At 42.6% G+C, this 20,123-nt stretch overlaps 1 protein-coding gene across 7 annotated transcripts in view; it reads right to left on the reverse strand.

Moving 5' to 3' along the window:
• Positions 1-867: 867 nt before the first annotated feature.
• The window catches only part of adgrl3.1 (adhesion G protein-coupled receptor L3.1), a 132,043-nt gene continuing 112,787 nt past the window's right edge, over positions 868-20,123 (reverse strand). For 2 of the 7 annotated variants that reach the window (XM_030412152.1, XM_030412143.1), the window contains exons 18-26: positions 17,264-17,330; positions 15,274-15,365; positions 11,557-11,725; positions 9,979-10,158; positions 9,079-9,172; positions 6,313-6,441; positions 5,496-5,513; positions 4,520-4,822; positions 868-3,553 (exon numbers count right to left, since the gene is read on the reverse strand). In XM_030412152.1, coding sequence (XP_030268012.1) covers positions 2,910-3,553; positions 4,520-4,822; positions 5,496-5,513; positions 6,313-6,441; positions 9,079-9,172; positions 9,979-10,158; positions 11,557-11,725; positions 15,274-15,365; positions 17,264-17,330 — 1,696 coding nt within the window. In that variant the 3' untranslated portion in view covers positions 868-2,909. The remainder of the gene's footprint in view (positions 3,554-4,519; positions 4,823-5,495; positions 5,514-6,312; positions 6,442-9,078; positions 9,173-9,978; positions 10,159-11,556; positions 11,726-15,273; positions 15,366-17,263; positions 17,331-20,123) is intronic. The other 5 variants (XM_030412176.1, XM_030412158.1, XM_030412168.1 and 2 more) reach the window with 5 other exon arrangements.

The following is a 20,123-nucleotide window of genomic DNA, read 5'->3' on the forward strand; positions in this document are numbered from 1 at the left end:
CACCAGCTACCAATCCACGGACACTACCAATTATGTTTGCCAAACCATGAGCCCAGGTGCTGGGGATTTGACTCATTTCTCCAGTAATGAACATTGGGTGCTTTTTTCCTCCATGCACTGACCAGTATGCTTTACCTGTGCTGACTTTCATAACTTTTTGGTGGCTGGGAAAAGCACATGGAGGTCATACATGTTCCAAAAAATACATGATCCTTAGGATGCTTAGACAACCACGATGTACAACCAAACTGAGTGAATCTTGTGTTGTGATACCCGTTGGCTCTGTCTGACTTTCTAGTATTCTGCTATTGTGGCATTCAGCGACAAGATCGTAAAAGGCCGTCCTCGTACACAGACATCTATTTCAAACACCAACCTACTCTCAACCTAGCCCTCAAGTGACTATTCAAGGGCAGGTGCACAGGTGCTTTTATGTTGTGCACAGCCACTTCAAAGGTGGTTTGTGTGAACGTATTCTCATCCCCTGACCCTTGAGGGTCGGTTCTTCACATGTATGGGACGTGTAAATAAATGAAGAGTTAGTTTCAATACAAGTACTCCTTTCAGTCAACATTTACCCAGTAATTTCCTGATATTATTCTCTAAACGTCTACCTTCATATACATAAATCCAGGACGCTGAAATGATTTTATGGACATTACTCCTTTTTACAGATTTCCAAAGAATGGTAAGAATTTCCCAGAATAAAACATGAGCAGGTACAAACATACTAGAAAACCTACAGTATGTCATCACTAAATGGCTAGAAATGCATATTTGAAGTGAAATCACTGCTGGATTTAACGCCGTGTTTGCATTTCATTTCGCTGTAAAAACTGGTAACACTCAAGAGGCGGAAAACCGCGAAGCTATGTCAGTAATTTATTTGTTGGCAAACAACTTTCACTGTTACAACAAATATTAGTTATGAGATCATTCAACTTGGAACCCATACAAAAAGAATAAATAATTAGCAATAATATTGTAATAATAATCATGATCATAATAATTTAAAAAAAGAACCATAAAACAAACCCAGTGCCACTTTATATACTCCTGCCTAAAGCCAGCTTTCTTTCCTCTAAGCTTGTTTTTTTTTTTGCTGCCCTCAAACCAATAAACAGATAAATAAATAATTTCTCTCTTGGGGACATGGAGGGGGCTTGTGGGATACATGTGCAAGCTACACTTCATACACTTATGAAATCTTCTCCTAAATAAGTAAACATTGGCTTTCCACATTGGACAGTGCCGCTGTGTGCAGAGCTTTTCACATCTTCAGTACACAAACATGGTGTAATCATGGCATTTCACAGGTGAGACCCACTCTTTTTCAAATAGTGGAAATTCTCTCTTTTTTTAAGTTTAGAGAATGACATTTATTATTCTCAGTTTCATTTTTTTTTTCTGTACAACAAGTTTCGAAACCAGCACAGCAAGGTAACGTCAATTAGTAAAATATTTGGCAATAGAGAGGATATGCTTCATAAACCATTCTTGTGTAACTCCAAGTATCCATCTGCCTTCAGGAATGAAATGCTTTATTCAAGAAACAAATGAGATGAGTCCCACCTTCAGCAAAGACTAAAACGTAGCATTTCCATTTCCATAACTTTGCCACTTCATTTTTCCCATTTAGTTTTAAATCTACACAGTGGTAAAGTATATAGTAACAATTGATTTGCAAAATGTTAAGTGACAGTGGTGTTGCTATAAAAAGGACCAGGATGAAGTGCGCGCGGGGTAAATGCGTATTGATTAAGGAGTGCTTAACTGTCTCTGTATGTACGAAAAAGAGTGACATGAAAGATTGTTCCTTGCTCGTTCTGCAGTCTACACATGACCAGAACATGTTGTGACGTTTCAGAACAGTTCCACACACAGAAGGTTTGCAACATAAAAATCATGAAATAAAAAGACTTGGTCATATGCAACATTTGTATCTGTATCTGTATTCTGTACAATACATAGAAACAGTTTGTGATTTCTTTATAATCCTTTGATAACTGAAAACGTTTACAGAAGAAAGGAGAAGAAACGGAACCCATTCTTGTTTTTTTTTTTTTTGTTTTTTAGTATTTTTAAATTCAGTCTGTTGTAATATGATCTTCCTTCTTTGTTTTCAGTGAAATACACAGTAGCCGCAGTCACTACAACTTGCAGGAATGTTACACCAGCCCAGACAAAACGTCAGTTTAGCAGATACGAACGGGAAGAGAATTCAGAACATCAGCGTGATATGGGTACAGTTCGGTTGCCCAATAATATAGTTTTCGGGGTGATCCGTAGTGAGGGCATATATCATACATCCTCCACTTGATTGGCAGGTAGTGGGGCGGGGCCTCTTTAAGGCCAGTTTATGTTGTGAACACCAGAGTTTTAATATCCTGCTCTACCCTTCGGAGAGGTGGAAACGATATCCCAGTATGTGTCTTTGAGAGTGAGACAGAGAGACAGACATACAAACAAACAGACAGGCAGCTCCACGCCCCTGTAGTGGTGGTATCGGAGACTATATGCTATGATCTGCTAGAGGTCCATATTGGGGAACTTGTAGGGCTTCAGTCAATTCAAGATTCCAAATTAAAGTAACAGGTAGGGTAAAATTACAGAATCCCTCCCCATTCCTCTCCGTTCCAGGTTGAGTGTCCCATTTCTGTAGGATGTTCACGAAAAGTCTCTCAGAACCGCCCTTTTCAGTCTGCGCCATTTATGACAATACATTCAGTCCCTGCTTTCATTTGACCGGCGATATCTCAACCATACTGTCACGAGCCATAGTTAATGTCACACACAGCACGTCAGTCAAGGGTGGCGGGGCCAGCTCAGTCGACAACACAGAATGTTTTCATCGGAGGATTGGAAGTGTGAGAATAGGCTGGGGAGGGATAGAAGTCTCTTGGTTGGCTCTATAGACTGGTGACCAGGTGAGAAGGGTCTATGGGCGGCTCCTCGGGCGACGAATCGGACTCCTCCTTGCTGCTGGACACCATGTATCCATCGCTGCCACCACGGCCCATGTGGTAGTAGCTCTGGAGCTCGTGAAGGTGATTCCTGGAGCCTAAGTTTGGCATGCTCTTATAATAGACGTCATCCAGCTCTGGAGCAGTGGCACTCTTACAGGGCTGCAGCTCCCCGGAGCTGTCTTCCTCTCCGTCTGTCAAACCATTCATCTGCCCATCTGGAAGGTCCGTCAGCACTGGCATGCTGGTGTAAAGTGAGTCTCTGTGGTTGGGCGAATGCGTGTGCTCGTCAGTGTGCTCGTTGGTCAGCAGGGGGAAGAAGCTCTCGCTGGTCTCCTGGGGAATGCGCCTTGGCCGGGAGAAGCTGTGGGGAGGCGGCGGAGGCGGGGGGTGGCTGTCTGGCGGTGGAGGCCGAGGCGGCAGGAGCGGCGCGTTGGACTCCTCTCTGATAATCTCCAAACCCAGGTTCTCCTCATGGGGGAAGGCTGCAGGGTTGTCCAGCACCATGGGTCCATTGTCCTCTTTACTGCTGCCCACACAGCCACCAACTCCACTGCTGCTGCTGCTGCTGCTGCCTCCTGCCATGCTCCCTGAAAGACCCAGGCAGGAATAATAGTTACAGCACTGACTACTCATTTTGGAAAGAAGCTGTGTTTTTGCTTGTACGGTGACATGTGGTGATGATTTCAGCGTTCTGCACAAGCGATCTCGGCTTTAACCAGTCAGTATTTTCAGTTAACATAATTTATCCATAAATAACAAATGTATTATAATTTTGTGGTGAATCTCTCATTTACTGTGTGTAATGTGAAGCCTTATGGAGGGTTTCAGCATCTTTGGTCCCACTGTTTCGATGTTTTTTCAGCCCACAATCTTGCTGTTTTGGTTCAACTCATCACTCTCCTCAGCATCGTTTTCATCGTGGCAGGCAGCTGTTTTCAGCAAAAACCACTGTTTGTTAGCCTGGCAACAAAAGCCTAACTCACATTGCACATTAGTTCATTTCATTTTTGATTTCCAAGGGGCACTATCAATGCGCAGATCAAAATACGTCTAAATGGGAACAGGGAAATCTGTCTGAGTGGGAGGGGGGTTAGACGTACATGCCACAATAAATGTAGCATGCTCACAGATTTGTCTGATTCCCAGCATAACTGTACGCTACCAGTCCAGCACCAAGCAGCAGCCATTAAGAACGGCGAATATATTTGCTTTTTAAGGGTGGTGGACACCGAAGACAGCTAAGAGGAGAGTGAGTATTGGACTTTCAGCTGCCTCCAAGTGGCCAAAAAGTCAAGTATTGCAGGTTTAACATACTAATTTACAGCACATGTGCATGTCCAAAAAATGCCAACAAAGCACGTAGCGAAACTCTAAATGCTCTTCCTAGTGTTCCGCTCTAGTTAAATTATGAGACAGAAAAAGTGTTAGGCAACCCAACTTATAGAAGTTGCTCTATTTCAGCTCTATTTGTGAGGTTTTCGAGTGGTGTGTCTATCGAGATTAAAACCAGCAGTGTGTGACTAAACGTGTCATTTGAAAATCAAACCAGTCACCTCCATTGGCCATGCTGCTGTTGACCAGCTTGTTCATCAGGTTGTGATTGCGCTCAGTGGTGGCCCTCTCGTGGTTGTTGAGGTAGGATGGGATGTAATTGGAGGTCAGCTCCTTGAGAATCTTCTTCTCCAGGGTCGTCTCCTTGTGGTTGCTGTGGGTGCCGTAGCCGCCGCTACGGTCTAGAATCTGGACGCAGTCGCTCAAGTACTCACTGCTGGCCATGCTGTAGTTGTTGGCATGGTTACCATTAAGTGGGAGTGTATCCATAACACTGGAGTCTCTTGCGTTGTTCAGGATGCCCTCTGAGGAACAGAAATTAATAAAAAAAAAAAAAAAGTAATAATTATTAGGATTGTTAAATAAACTAAGTGGATTTCTCAGAAGAGAGATTTTAATTATTGTTTGATATCATCGTGTGTGCTGTGAATTGAGGATTAAAAAGTAGCACTGATATTTTTTTGGACAGAAAAATGCTTCAAGCATCCATAATTCATTTAAGAGAAACCTCAGAAGTACTTTCTTTTCTCAATTACTGCCAGCACTAGAGCAACACAAAGAGCAGTGTTAAGAGCTTCGTTGCAAAATATGATAAATGTTTTGAAGTGATACTTAAAGTTATTACATTACAAGTGATTTTAAGGGCAAGCCTATTGCAGCTCAATTCTTACCCAGATGTCAATTTGCACATTTGATCCACAATATTTCACTTCTTTTATATTGTACATAAGTATATTGTGTCCAAGGGAGGATTTTTTTAACAGCATTTTCTAGAAAAAGTGTGAAAAACCAAATAACTCCACTTTATTACATGGACTGATTAATGATTTGAGTAAAAAAAGACTTTGGGGTGGCTGACAGCCAAACAACACTGCTGTTTGGATGTAGATTGGACTGAAAAAATGTTAGGCAGAGTGCTTTGGAGGCAAGAAAAGAGAGAAGAAATTAACATTATGGAAGTATTAATTTAGCCCATACTTGTGTCTCGGTAAGGAGCTTATAGACAGCATGAGGAGGAAGGGAGAAAAGAGACAGTCGTGAGTTCACACTGCGAGAGAAGCAACTTTCGCCATCTACAAAATCAACAGTTGCACAGTAATTGGAGGCATGATTAAAAAAAAGGGTTTCACAAAGAAACCCTGCCTCTCAAAAAAAATCAAAGTCAGCGCTGGAAATATCTACTTTTCAAGGCCTTATTGTTAACTTGGCAGCTATCATGTGGATCCTTATTTATCTAACATAGTGAAAACATAAAAAAAAAACACCTCACAATTACATTTAAAAACAGTTTAGAAAAAGCAGACGTGCACTAAGACAAGTCATACACAAGTCCCAACTGACACATACAAAATGACATTCAAAAAATGAAGCGCACACTGTGTAAAATAGAACATTAACACAAAACAGTGCAAAAATATTTCATGGCTCCCAAGTAGCTTATAAAAGATACAGTAAAACTGCAGCCGGCAACGTATAGCAGTGCATCTATAGCACACAATAAATCAGCGTGTGAACTTGTTATACTGTTTCGATAAATCATCAGCAGAATTTTCCTCTCTACATTTATGTGCTGCGAGAACTGCCCAGTGGGTGTCCTTTGTGAGAGATTATTGCAGTGTGATTGATCGCCTCACTTGGGAGCCATAATAAGGCGAGATCAGATATGCATCCAAAAAAAGTGCACCACGGTAGCAAACATTTTAAAAATGAAATAACCATGCAAAATAAATTGAATTTAAACTCTACTGCTAACTTTCTAAATGTTGTGTGTTTATAATAGGAACATCAGGCACACCTTGGGTGTTGTACATGCCCACAGCCGGGTTGTTATAGACTGCCGAGTCCCCCAGGAGAGTGTTATAAGGATTGTTAGTACCATGGGGACGAAGGAGAGCATTAGTTATAAGATGATTAGCCATGGCTCCTGGTACAGACAGATAGAGAGAGAGAGAGGAAGAGCAGACAGCCAAGTCGAGAGAAGGAAGAGAGAGAGGAGAAGCAACAGCCAAGTCAAGAGAGAGAAAGGAGAGAAAAGCACTCAAGGGGAGAAAAAAAAGGGGGGGCAGGGATAGAGGGGTGAAGGAGAGAGCATGTAGATGTCGCAGAGTGGAAGTAAGCGAGAAGGAGAGAGGAGAAGGGAGAGTGAGATGGAAAGTGAGTGTGTGGAAGAAAGAGGGAGAGAAGAGGACAAGTAAATCAAACAAGCAAACATAGTTCGAGGTGAAAGCCAAGAAACAGCTCGACAAGTCATTCTTGCAGCCACTGCGTTCAGGCCGAGGGAGGGAACGAGACAGGGAGAGAGACGGAGAGAGAGAGAGAGAGAGAGAGAGAGAGAGAGAGAGAGAGAGAGAGAGAGAGAGAGAGAGAAAGAGAGAGCAGCATAGCTTGGAGAAGAAGATTGTGCTGCAGTTCAATACGCTTGAGCAGAGTAGCATGACTACAGGATAGTTAATGGGGGGCCACAAAAAAGGTGTTCTCAGTGCATTTTCACCCCTAGGTGAGAGACAAATCTTGTGCACATAAAGACACTGCAGAAAAAAAAAAAAACAGAAGACGAATGAACATGACAGCTCCTATGCATTCATCCTCGTGTTGCACTCTACACTGTGTCAAACGCACTAACTCCAGCACTATGCCTATGGTACTTGGTATTTCATGTAGCTTGGAAACTCAAGTAAGATGGATATTTGTGGTGCCGTTTTTTTTGTTAGCTAAGAGCAACAGGTGTGTAGCTAAAAGAACATACCACTTTTTACTCATCTACCTCCTAAGCCTAAAGGTTTGGGGTTTCAGTTCATGTTATTAAACATTTAACTTGTACTATTTGAGAAAGGAGAAGCTGGCCAGCAGCCTGAACCAGGTAGAATAAATAAGAAATAATGGAGACAGTGGAACATGGCCGAATAATGAATCATTTTCTGGGCATCAGTGTAGATTCTCTATTAACAAAAAATGTTTTTTTGCATCATAATGGATCTTTGCTGATACAGAATATGCTGAAATTGTTTTCTCCCCCAACAATTGCCAATGCATATACCTATATATACACTTTTTCCCCTCAATTTTATTCCCCCGCCTAATTGCAGAGAGCATCAAGTCTCTCCTGGAGTGCAATTAACATAAGTATGCCTTTTTTTGCGATGGCCCATTGGCAGATGCAGTGTTTTCAAATAGTTTATTTCAAAAAATCAGGTAGGCACAAAACAATCCTTTTGGATTCCGACCACTTAATTTTTTTTTTTTGATTGGTGAAAGAAACAATAAAAAATAAATGCTAGTGTGACCACGCAGCTAATTTGCACCCATAGTCCCCACTTGACAAAAAAACAGACAAAAGAAATAATAAATATTAGACATATTAACGCCTTAAAATGCACTTAAAAATTTAAATGACCACATTCATGTCTCCGATTCCCTCTCCTCAAATTTCAACATGTCAATCTCCTATCAGAATATCCAATTTATTCCACCCCATCCTTATTCTCTAAGCCACAGTGCGTAGTCATTTGAAATCTACTGGCTAAGTCGCTCTCTGCTGCAGCACACTTTTAAATGTGAGGGAGGAAGGGAGGAGGTGGGGGTGTCTTAAGCCCTGCCTCACTAAGTGTGTGATAATTCAGGCGCTGACACACACCGTGTCTGCTTTAGCATCAATCTGTCATGCTAACAGCTTATTAGTGGCCTGAAGGAAGTGAGGGCCACACCTCGACTCGGAGACTAACAAATGGCAGTGTGTGTGTGTGCGCATTCGAGTGCATTCCGCAGTATGTGTGTGTGACAGAATGTCTGGCCGTTTGGGTGTCTATGTCCTCATTACCCTCGCCTTCAGACAGCTACACTCACAGAGTCCATTCTTACAGCGGCTAACTCTGAAGGGACAGCTCAGAATACAGTGTGAATACAGTGACCTGGGCCCTAATGTTCCTTTAAAAGCTCGGGAACGACAGCAGCCTTCACATAATGAGATGGGCTAGTCAGAACGTATAGATTCTCCAGTGAAGCACGCTGCAGAACACACATTTCTAGTGCTGTTTTAGAGGCAGAGACTTTACCTGAAGTGACACACAACTGCGTTTAGCTAATAATAAAGCGTTTATCTGGAGCAACTCTGCATATGTTATCGTATGATAATGAGGGGGCCGCGGGTGCTCAGCTCAAAACTTGCACACATACTTTAACTTAAAGGATTTATCCCCCTCACATGCTTCAAAAGATGACTATCGTCTAAAGCGGTATAGGAGCCCTCTGTAACACGGTTGGCTCTACACTCTGTAGATTTATAATGGGACCACAAACCGGTTGAGGCTTCAGTTTTGACAAGAGTCCGCTCATAACTCTCCCTCCTGTAATGTCATCCTTTGAAGCAGCGCGAAAGTAGTAAGTGATATTTACACTCCACTCTGCTAATCTTCCTCTCTATGAGAACACGGCACCATTATCAGAAGTTTGGACTCCTACCACTTTACTAAATGACAGCGTATGCTGTCTGAGCCTCCCGCTATTAATAAAGTAGATATGGTGACAGTGATGAGGATGCAAATGGTAGGTATCCTGTGGTTACCTCTGTTGAGCGTGGCGGAGCTGTTGATGTCTCCAGTGATGAAGGAAGACTCCTGTTTCCTCACAGTGTCATTCCACATCCGCCTGATACGACTCTATACATAGGAGAGGAGAAGCGAGAGAGAAAGAGAGAGAAAATGAGGGAGAGACGGTGTGGACAGAGACGGAGGAGTGGCGGTAATGACGGGGGAAAAGGAAATAAAGGGGACAAGTCGAGGGAGGGGACGACAAAATAGGGGAAATAATTATGGTAAGAAACATAATATATGGGGGTGTGATGTGCAAAAGAAGGCAAATTAGTGCAGGAGAGGCAGGAGAGGCAGTAAAGGAAAAGGCAAAGCAACGACCGGTGAGGGAGAAGCAGGTGGGGAGAAATAATCACCCGTCAATGCCATTTATACTCCATCGGCCTGTGTGTCAGCATCAATATCTGAAGGTGTAAGTCAGGGTTTGGGCTATCTCACTTTCAACACAAAATCCGCATTTTAAGTCTGCACATACTATATAAAATATTCTGCCTGTCACATCAAAGGTCCCGTATTATGCTCATTCTGCAGTTTATGCTTTTTATTTGTGTGTCGTCAGGATACAGTGTTTACATGATTTGATGTTCAAAAGACACAACATTTTTCTCCCCCTGTCTGTTGCTGCAACACCACTGTTCACCCTCTGTCCGAACGCTCTTTTTTAGTTCCTGTCTCTTGAAGGCCCCCCCCCCTCCCTAAAAGTCTGCTCTTATTGTTCAGCTCTAAAAAAAAAAAGGACATGGATATCTACACGATGGGACCTTTAAACGTTTTAGTCTTGTTACATCTGCCTTAAAATTAAATCAAAAACTCTAAATTTAAGTTGAAAGTGATCAGCGATAACCCAAAACCCTCATGGCGTGCTCCGGCCTCACCTGAGAGTCTGCTGTGCTGTAGCGTCCAGGTGTGCAGGCAGGTAAGCTCACCTGTGAGCCTGTGGAGTAGCGGCCAGGGGTCCGTGACGTTGTGGTCTTACTGGAGGAGGAGATGGACGTCTCCACGCTCTTGCCGCTGCAGCAGTGAGTGCGCAGACACTTGCCGTACTCTTTACGCACCTGGGCGGCAGGAGACAGAGAGGGTTACTTACAACACACACACACACACACACACTACGCACATGTATAACACACATGAAGGAGGGGGAATTGACTGACGTTCCACTTTAATGAGCACATATTGAGGCATATTTTTAGGATGACATACTCGGAAAAGGAACAGTGTGGAAGGGCTTAACTTGATAGAGTGTCCCCGCTAACTTCTTCTTCTACTCAAATTCCTTGTGCAAACACTAACTCCATAAAAATGTGGACATTAAAGGATTAACTTCATAAACTTTCCCCCCCATCAGCATCCACCCCGATGTTATTGCTGCCACATATCCATCTGAAACGGACACACTCCTCCGGGAGACATATGATGCACTTGTACACACAGAACATCTGCATTTAGATCCCAATCAAGTTAGAACAAATAGGACTGTAATTGCTTTTTAACAAGCTTGTTGGACTTGCAGACGTGTATTGCCACATGCTCTGTTTGAACAGCTGTGTGGTGAGTTGCTTCATGCATCTTGGGAGAAACCATGTTTTGGGCTGCAGCCAAGGAAAACCTCAGCGCTGTTTCTGAGGACACATCTCTCAGGATACCTGATCCCGTGGCCTAACACATACCTAAGTCCACTGCACACACACACACACGTACAGCACTTGTATACCGGTCGTACACTTAAAACTAAAAACTCTCTGCGGGACCGCAGCCAGAAGAGTGTATTAAGCATTTGATGAATTTTTCTTTCCAGATCCTACTCCTCTTCTGCACTCCCAGGCACTGACAGCGTGTGGGAGACTTTGTAAAAATATCCTTGGATGTGTAGGCTCTTCCTGGGAGCCATTCATGTAATGCAAATATGAAAAGTGGAACATATGTGCTCACAAAATGCCTCTAATCCTTAAGGCCAGCCGAAACCCAAAACACATCTAAAGGGCTGGCGAACGGAACTGTGTTGGGGCATTAAATCACAGAGATCATCGTAACCTCGGTCACTTAGACACCAAAACAGACGCTGTATTCTCTCTGCGTGTGTTCAAGATATAAAACAATACGGGAAAAAATATTATTACAATTTCGAACAAGCTATTTCAGGCCCGATGACCCCGCCCGATGATGAAAACCTGCCTTTTCTGTCGGGGTAAGACAGAAACTTTGTAAGACTAGCAGCTTGGTTTGCTACCTGCTGAGGGAGGTGGTGGGAATAAAAAAGTGAGCGAGTTGAGCAGCCAGTAGGGTTATTGAATGACCAATCAAACCTGTGACAGCTCGGCAGATATTTTTGGTGTCCCTGCTGATCAATGCTAGCATGCGTGTGCGTGTGTGTCTGTGCGAGATTGTGTTTGTCTGCCCGTCACGCTGTCTGTCTATTTCTGTCCGGCTTTGTCTCGGTTCGTCTCCCTCACCTTCTTCTGCAGTATGCAGTGGAAGATGAAGATGAACATGCCCTGCAGGGAGTTGAAGATAGTGAAAAGGTAGGCCATGATGACGGTGCTCTCGTTGATGTACATCAGGCCGAAAGCCCAGGTGAGGCCCAGCAGACACAGCAGGGCGATGGCCCCGATCACCCAGGACCTACAGAGAAGGGAATAATGCTTAATGAATCACTGTACAATATAAAATCTGACAAAGGGACTTTACTTAAAACAATTGAAGTAAACTAAATATGTAAAGACATTTTACCTGGTACTACTTTAATGTAATAGTCTACGTTACTTGGCAATTATGAGGTAGTCGTTTTCCTGATAAAATCACACTTTACATTTGACAGTGATACCCCCCTGTCACTTCTTATTGTAAACTAAAACAAAACTAGGCAGTGAAAAAACTGAAATAAGACTAAAACTGAATTAGAAATATAATCTGTAATAAAACCTAAACCTGAAGTGAAACAATATTGGTCTGGTTACCAAGCGAAGTAAAAATAGAAATAAAAATAAAGATACATTCATTTTAGGTCAATTTACTGCCAATTTGCAACATGATGATTTCTAAACAAAGTGAAGGGTGTAGCCCCTCATCATGCGACACATACAACATACACAAATATTTGAATTTGAGGCACATTGCAGCATATTTTGTATTCTGTTTTTATTTGTAGCTACATACTTCTGACACATCATACGTGGTTTTGACAAAAATACACTAAAAACTAGTTCAATAGAACCTGAAACTGAACCTTTCTGAAAAAACTAGAACATGTAAAACTACATTTATTTAAAAAAAAAAGACTTTATTTTTTAACTATCTCAGAATTACCAAGTAAAATAGAGTATTAAATGTAAAGGTGCATTATGTTTGTCCCCAGAACAGTTTGAAGCTAGAAAGGTGGCCACTTCTAAAACAAAGTAAAATAGTATGAAAAACGGTTGTAAGTTGAGCGAGCTAAAAGGTATTATCAATTTAAAGTAAAGTAGTGAAGTAAAGTAGTGAAGTAAAGTCACTTTGTCATATTTTACAGTGTTTGAAATGCACTCTGAAAGCAAACTGCAGCAAACTAATGCGACATCTGAAAGTAAAAACTAAAAAAAAGAAAAGCTAATTGAAAATCCAAACTTTCATAACCTTGGCTGTATCACATTAAATGTACAGTCTATAATGTTGGTTTCATTGGCAGTACGTTAAGACTCTTGTCTCATTCCCTAGATCAGAAAAAAAGCTATTCAGGCAAGTTTGACACACGTGGGACCTCGAGGAGGAAAAAAGGGTTAGAGAGGGTTCATTCAGAATCCTAACGCTGTGGGAGTGGGATGGAGAAAACAGTGGGAGGTTTTTTTTTTTTTTGCCTAAAAGAGTTATACTCTTACGGAAAGGGTGAGAGAATAGAGCGAGAGTGGATTTGCTCGCTTAGATACCATCTCAAGAGAGGGCGCGGAGGTTATAAGCTGGCTGACGTCAGCCACTTGTCTCGAGAAAGTCAAGCAGTCGAGACTTTTCTTCTCCAAAAGTTACATCCAAACTCTGACGCTCACTCTGCCCCGTGCACTTGGGCACGGCGTGAAAGACGTTTTCACAGGCAAAAGTGGACACTGAAGTCTGTTAGTGCACTTGTGACTATAAGAATTTAATGGAATTAGATCTAATAAAAGTTTTCAAGGCTGTGAACCTCCATTTTAAATAAAGCCCATGCAGAAGAGCGTCATCAAGGCCAAATGTCAGGGGAAGTTGGCCGCGTCGAGGCATGTGTATGCATTGTAAGTCCTCCACTGAGCGAGTGCGCGCGAGTGCGGGCAGTAAGTAGAGGGACATTACTGCCATTATAAATGACATTTCCCACTAAAGGTCACAGTTTCGGGGTCTGCCACAGCCGCGAAGATGGCTGTTAATTTGATTGGCTGACTGGGCAGTGATCACCTCTCATGCGAGGGATGGAGACGAAGAAATGAGGTAAGGGAAAGGAAGGGGAGAGAGAAAATACAGCGAGGGGGGGGACATTAGGGGAGTCAGGAGGAAGGAAGAGAGAAAGAGGAGGAGAGTAAGTGAGTGAGACTGAGGTGATTGATTCGATGTTGCCCTCTGTGGCACCATTCAGGCGAGACAGAACCTCCAATAAAGCTCGTCTGACGACCCTCTTCAATAAAGGGTACACTCATCCCTCTTTTTTTTCCATCCCTTCATTCCACCTCTTCCTCCAGTGCTCCCTTGAGTCATGGTTTCTCTCCCAGCTCTGTTTCCCCTCATTCACATCTCACCATTCTAATATTTCAACAACACATTAAGTCTGTAGGTCACAGGGGCTCACAAATCACACATCAACAAGTAATCCATTTTACAAGGCAGGTTAATGGTTAATTGAGGGATATGCATAGACTCTCAGCAGATTTCTACGGACAAACAGGACAACAAGCAAACCAATCAAAATGTCTCCGCAGACAAAAGGCATCGTGATTGGAGAGCCGCCTTACCGGAGCCAATCCACAACAAAGACAACTTGTGATGGCAAAGGAAACAAAAGGAAGAATAATAATAAGACAAAAAGGACATGATGATGATTAACAAGTAAATGAACCACTGTAAGACATGACTTATGAAGTGAAATAGATTAAAATCTATTCAGTCCCTCAGTACGCTTGGAAGCAAGAAGGAATGTGATTAAAACGGAGGGGGAAAAAACATCCGAAAGCATCATATTTCTAAATCCTTCTTTGATTTACATCTTTCATCAGACCTTTTGATTATGATCCCGTGAAAAGATCAGCTGGTTTTTTGTCTTCATGTCTGCAACGCTTCCCACTCGAAAACCGACTTAAAACCGCTTAAAAAAAAACTGTCATCGAAGATACATTGGCAGTAATATTTAAATGATAAATCACGCGAGTGAGCCATTTTGTGTTTTACATTATAAATTCTGAGCCGCGCCTCAGCAAGGCGCTGAGCTCCGAGCCATGGCATATTGTTTGAATTAGACTGAGCCTTTTGTCTTTAGCTGCATTACAATGAGACCATAACACAATCCTGAATAGTTAGCCTAGTAGACAGCATTTCAATGCTCAGTGGAAATGAAGTCATATTTCAGTGACATTCTCCGAAGGTGATATGAGTAATAATGACATGGCTGGGAATAAGATAAATTCAATGAGATGGGTCTGAAAATGATGTAAGACGAAGGTCAAACGCTTTCATGTGGCCTGTTAACTCTCCAACAGAGGCTGATGGACATGTTGCGACATTTGGGAAATAAACTTTACCCACTCTCAAGTCTGTAAGGTGAATGTAGTTAGTTGAAGCATGCAGCCCTTTATCTTAGCTAAGCATGAGGACTAGAATCAGCTAACCTGGCCAATCTAAAGCTCCTTGTTAGCGCATTTCATGTTGTTCTTTATTCATTTTCACCTTTAAAAAAACATGTGAATCCCACCTTTAATTTCGGAATTCTGACAGAGTTTTTTTTTTTTCCGCTAAGCTCAGCTAACAGGCTGTTGGCTTAAGCTGACAGACAGTCATGAGAGTGCCATCAATCTTCTGATTTAACTCTCTAAAAGAAAACAAATTAGTGTGTTTCCCATAGGGCTGACTTATTCCTTAAACTTAGCTCCGCACACGCAGGCAACCATAATCACACTCGCTTTCAAAACCGGGCGTGCCGGTGTGATGGCAGCGACTGTATGCGCACAAGTACTTACTTGATGTTGTCCAGACATCCAGAGTCTGGTTTGAGAATGGCCGTATGATGGAACATCTTATAAAGAGCGATACCGAGGAAGATTACATTCAGCTGAAATAAGACACACGGACACACACACACCCATATACAAGTTAAAATTCTGCAGCAACAAGCCTAATTAAAGACACAATGTCACCACAACAATTCACTCGCACACAGTGCATATCATTTCATTTTCCCTTCCAGCAGTAATTGGCTTGGGGACACAGTATCAGCCCACAATCAACAGCCCTTTATGTGCTTAAAATACAGCTGCTTGAGCAACAGGGGAACTACAGCAGTCATTACACCCATTGAGGATCATTGTTACAATAGAAATCCAATTCTCACAGATGCTGTGTGTTCTATTGGCCTGGTAATGCACAGATAGGGTGGCTTAATAATGACTGCCTGGACTATTGTACCGGGTTTCCGAGGCTGTATTTGTTACCAGTGGGCACAGAGTCATAACAGAGCAGGTCCCACCTGCACCACTCCAACTCACTGCCCCAGTTAGATCACTGATAGCCTGCCTGACATTTCTTAAATGAGTGCAGAGCATCAGTGTTCATGCTGACATTCACCTAATTAAGAAACACCATTCTCTCCTTCCCAAACACCTCTCTTAATGTTTTTTTTTCCAGTGTGCCTGGTTGTCTATCTCTATTTCCACCTCTGTTGTTCAAGGTACGGCTCCTCACCACACTTTCACTCATTGACGTTGTTCATTGACTGTGTTTCCCTTTATACCGTGTAATTGGGCTGCATTGTGATGAATTAGCAAGCCCAGGAAGGAGTGCAGTGCCTGGATCATCAAATAAGTACTTAAGAGCCACCATAACTTTGTTGAGTTGTTATCTGGGGTTTATACTCTGTGGCCACATGTCCAACGCAACTTTCCCTTGAGACTGGTAACCATCAGTGGATCAGCTGGGACCAGGGTCTAAATTAAGTTCTGGGAACATTATTTTACCCCACCTTAAAGTCTCTGCTGGGGGGGATACGGGAACTTTGGCTCATAGGCTGAACATTTGTGATTGGTTGAGTAATTGCAGCTTTTTCATTCAAAAAATCTGTCATTTTGCGCTCCATCTCAGTGTTAGCTTTTTCCATGCGTCAGCGAACTAACGTGTCTAATCTTCATAGGTGTTAAGAACATCATGGAAACATGGTTTGGTTTATGTTCATGTTTTGTTATATTCAACATATTTTACATGTTTGTACATGGACTAATTCAAAGTTTAATTGTGCAATATTGAAAAGTGTTAGTTTAAACATTCACAGGTTTACCACAATTATCTTTACGAGACACAGTTTGGATCATATGTCAAAGACGTCTATGTATTTTGTTGCAGAGATATCTACTGACGCTAGTATGCTAACTAGTTAGCTCCTAGCCACTTTTTAGTTCAAGAAGTCATAGTCTGATAGTAGACAACACCAACACTTCCCTGGTGCTCTGAGCTCCTAGTGCAGGCAGAGTCAGCTAATGGGAGCGCTAGCTGCACAGCTAGCTGTGCTAAATAGCTACTGGCAGCTACTGTTGGCAGCTTCAATTAACAGCAGTTCGCGGTTCCTCTGATGATATGCTGCCCCCATCTGATCGGAGTATCAATTTGACAAGTGACTTGTTCTGACATAGTGCACCTTTATGGATCTCAGTGTGCATTTATTGGCAGATGTGCCAATGCAGATGTGAAAAATGTGTGGGATGGACTTTACGCCACAGTGTAAACTCAGACAACAACGGGCTCAGGAAAACTCTTGGTTTTTAATTTTGGACTAGAATCATCGAAATTGACACATACAATTCCATCTCCCGTCCACTTCCACTGTCTGAGGAGCTCAGGCAAACATTGTAAAGGATTAACAAACCAGTCGTTCCTGCATGAACACGTGACAGCCAGTCGACCCTGTGACATGTCATGCTATGTCAAGTGTGTGTGAGCATGCATGTATGTGTATCTTACCATAATGATGAGCGTGGCGGGGCCTATAAAGCTCCAGATGAAGTAGGTGTCCAATCGCAGCCAGCACCTAAAGAGACAAAGAGAAAGCAGGAGAGAAAGGAGAGAGAGAGTGTCAAGAGGATGAGGGAGAAACACATCACGCATGAGAAACAGAGTGAAGAAGAACAGGAGAGGAGAGATGCACAGGGATTAAAAACATGCTTCAGTCTCAGATGGATGTGGGGTAGCAAAGGATATACATCAGAGGACAGGACATGCATCATGGTTACACACACACACACACACACACACACACACACACACACACACCCACACATACACAAGGAAGTAAAAATTACACATACATTACATGACATACAGTACATCAAATGCTGACAGAGGGAGGACAAAAGGAATTGGGTAGGGTGAAAATGTGAAAGAGATGGAGAACGGTGAGGAAGGTGTGGCAGGGTGAAGGAAACAGACTTCACGCGGACCTCAAACATACATCACACACAGAGGGGGAGACAGCGAGGGATGAGCACCTGTGATAAATAAACCTTTGCTTCCCCCTTAGGGCACGGAAAAATGACACGACTGTGTTCATTTGAATACTGACTTATGGATGCAGCCCTCATACCGCTCTATTTATGGAGTCTAGGAATGGCTGGGTTGAGGTTAAAGGAGAGGGGAGTGACACACACACACACACACACACCTACACACACCTACACACACATTCATTTCTGACCACAACTATAGCGTCGGTATTAAAAGATCCACTGCTGTATGCTAAGTTATATTATCCACAAACATCTTCAGTCAATTGCAGAAAGCAGGAGAGTAAAAAAAAAAAAAAAAACAACATCCCCAGATGCCCTCCACTGAGGTCAGACCCGACGGGTTGCAGCAAAAAAAAAAAAGGTGCCAGAGAAAAACCACTGGAGCAAAATGGCCGACTGATTCATGACCAGCTGCTTTTGAATTATTAATCTTTCAATTTCCAGCACATTAGAGAGCCCTCCATTATGGGTCCCCGCCTGTGTCACTGTATCCACCATTAGGGTCCTTTGCTCAGTCATAGCAACCTTCATTACGGGAGGTGAATGAGAGTCAGTGCCACTGGCTAATATGGGGAGAGAGTGGGGAGCATTATGTGACAAGGTGACACAGCAGGGATGGCAGATGATATTTCCAGAGGTTTTCGTCTCAATGTGTTATGTCAAACATGATAAGCGGTGCCATTTTCAAGGCTGGACTGATGAATGAGTCATGTAAGTTATTTTCAGCTTTTAATGAAATGTACTTTGCAGTGAAAAATACGTAACGCCACTAAAAGCACATGCATCGAATGTTTAGGTGAAATATTTTTTAAAATTACTTGATTTAAAGGGTAACTCCATCTGTTTTACATATTAAAGTGTGTTTGTTCACGTCTTGGGGATGTACTATATGTAAAAAAAAAAAAAAAGCGAGCAAAAGTGGCATTGTGGGTAATGTAGGCACCAGGTTTTAAAAAAAGGAAGAAGAATGCATGGGACAACAAAGGGGACATCTCTGGTTCAGGGTTATATTATCGATTTTGATCATTATATTTTAAAACTGTCCATAATGAGTCCATTGTTAATACATTACCAACAACACAATTTAGCCACTGAGTGACATCACTAGAGGCAATTTATCAGATTATATGCAGCCTACTCTGAAGACACAAAAGGCTTTAAACTACCATTTTCACACACGCACACACACACACAGTAGTACACCCCAAGACCTGCAAACACACTATAATGTGTAGAATTGTTGGAGTGACCCTTTAAGTGTGGTTTATGTGATAGGCTCTGTGTCATTCTCCCGAAAACGTACCCCTTCATTTTGCATTTATCCTCAAACCATCGCTATTTTCTCCTCCTCTGTTCTCTAATGGCATGCAGTCGGATAATTCATCCAGAGTCTGGCATTCAGAAACTCATGTTTTAATGATCATCCCACGATGAAATATTGATCTAAGTGGCATAAGGATTGGTGTGGCTCGACGGTTAAACACTGCTAAATTCAACCCCTGTTTCCCTGTCTTCCTCTTCCTCTACCAGCTGATGTGTCGCTAGCGGAAAGCCATGAGCTCTGAGCCACGAAAGGCCCACAGAGCAGCGGAGACTGTGAGCGGTCGAGCATGTGAATCATTTAACAGTCCTATAGCTTCCTGTCATTTCTCACTTACTATATAGAGCAGCTCACTTATAAGCAATTCAGAGAAGAGAGATATTTACCATTTTTTTAAAAGCAGCGTGCACACTGGTAATGCCTTCTGAAGTCCTTATGATTTCATACAGTCACAGGATTGGAGGTCACTGGCATGTATAGGTCACCATATACAATTTATGCACATTATGCACATAATATGCATTATGCACTGCATGAATAAAACGTGGGTTCTCTTCAGGGTCCCTGCATGAATGGATCGGACAGGTCAGGCGTGTGAAGTGTTACTATTATGCCGACTCTGATGTATTTGTAGGTGGTCTGCTACACAAATGCTGCATATGAATGATAGGCTGGCTGCCTCTTCTTGTATTCGCCCTGTGTCTCGGGTTGCACAAGTCAAGCATGAATTAATACATTACCATGTGTTCTTAATGTATGTTCTCATCCCACTCATTGCTCTGCACTTCCTTCGGGGAGGCCAGCTTTTTTCTTAGCACGCACAAGCGCAAGCCAGCATGGACGTGCGCATACCCCGACAGACTACTCCATCCCTCACACTCTCACACTTAAAACCACTCCTTTTTCTCCGTCAATCTGCTCCACTGTGTACCCCCTCCTTCCATCCCGCCTGTTAAATCCTTCCATATTCACACATTGTCGCTGCTGTGCTCATGCA

Source organism: Sparus aurata, chromosome 1, assembly GCF_900880675.1.
Source record: "Sparus aurata chromosome 1, fSpaAur1.1, whole genome shotgun sequence".
Taxonomy (NCBI): domain Eukaryota; kingdom Metazoa; phylum Chordata; class Actinopteri; order Spariformes; family Sparidae; genus Sparus; species Sparus aurata.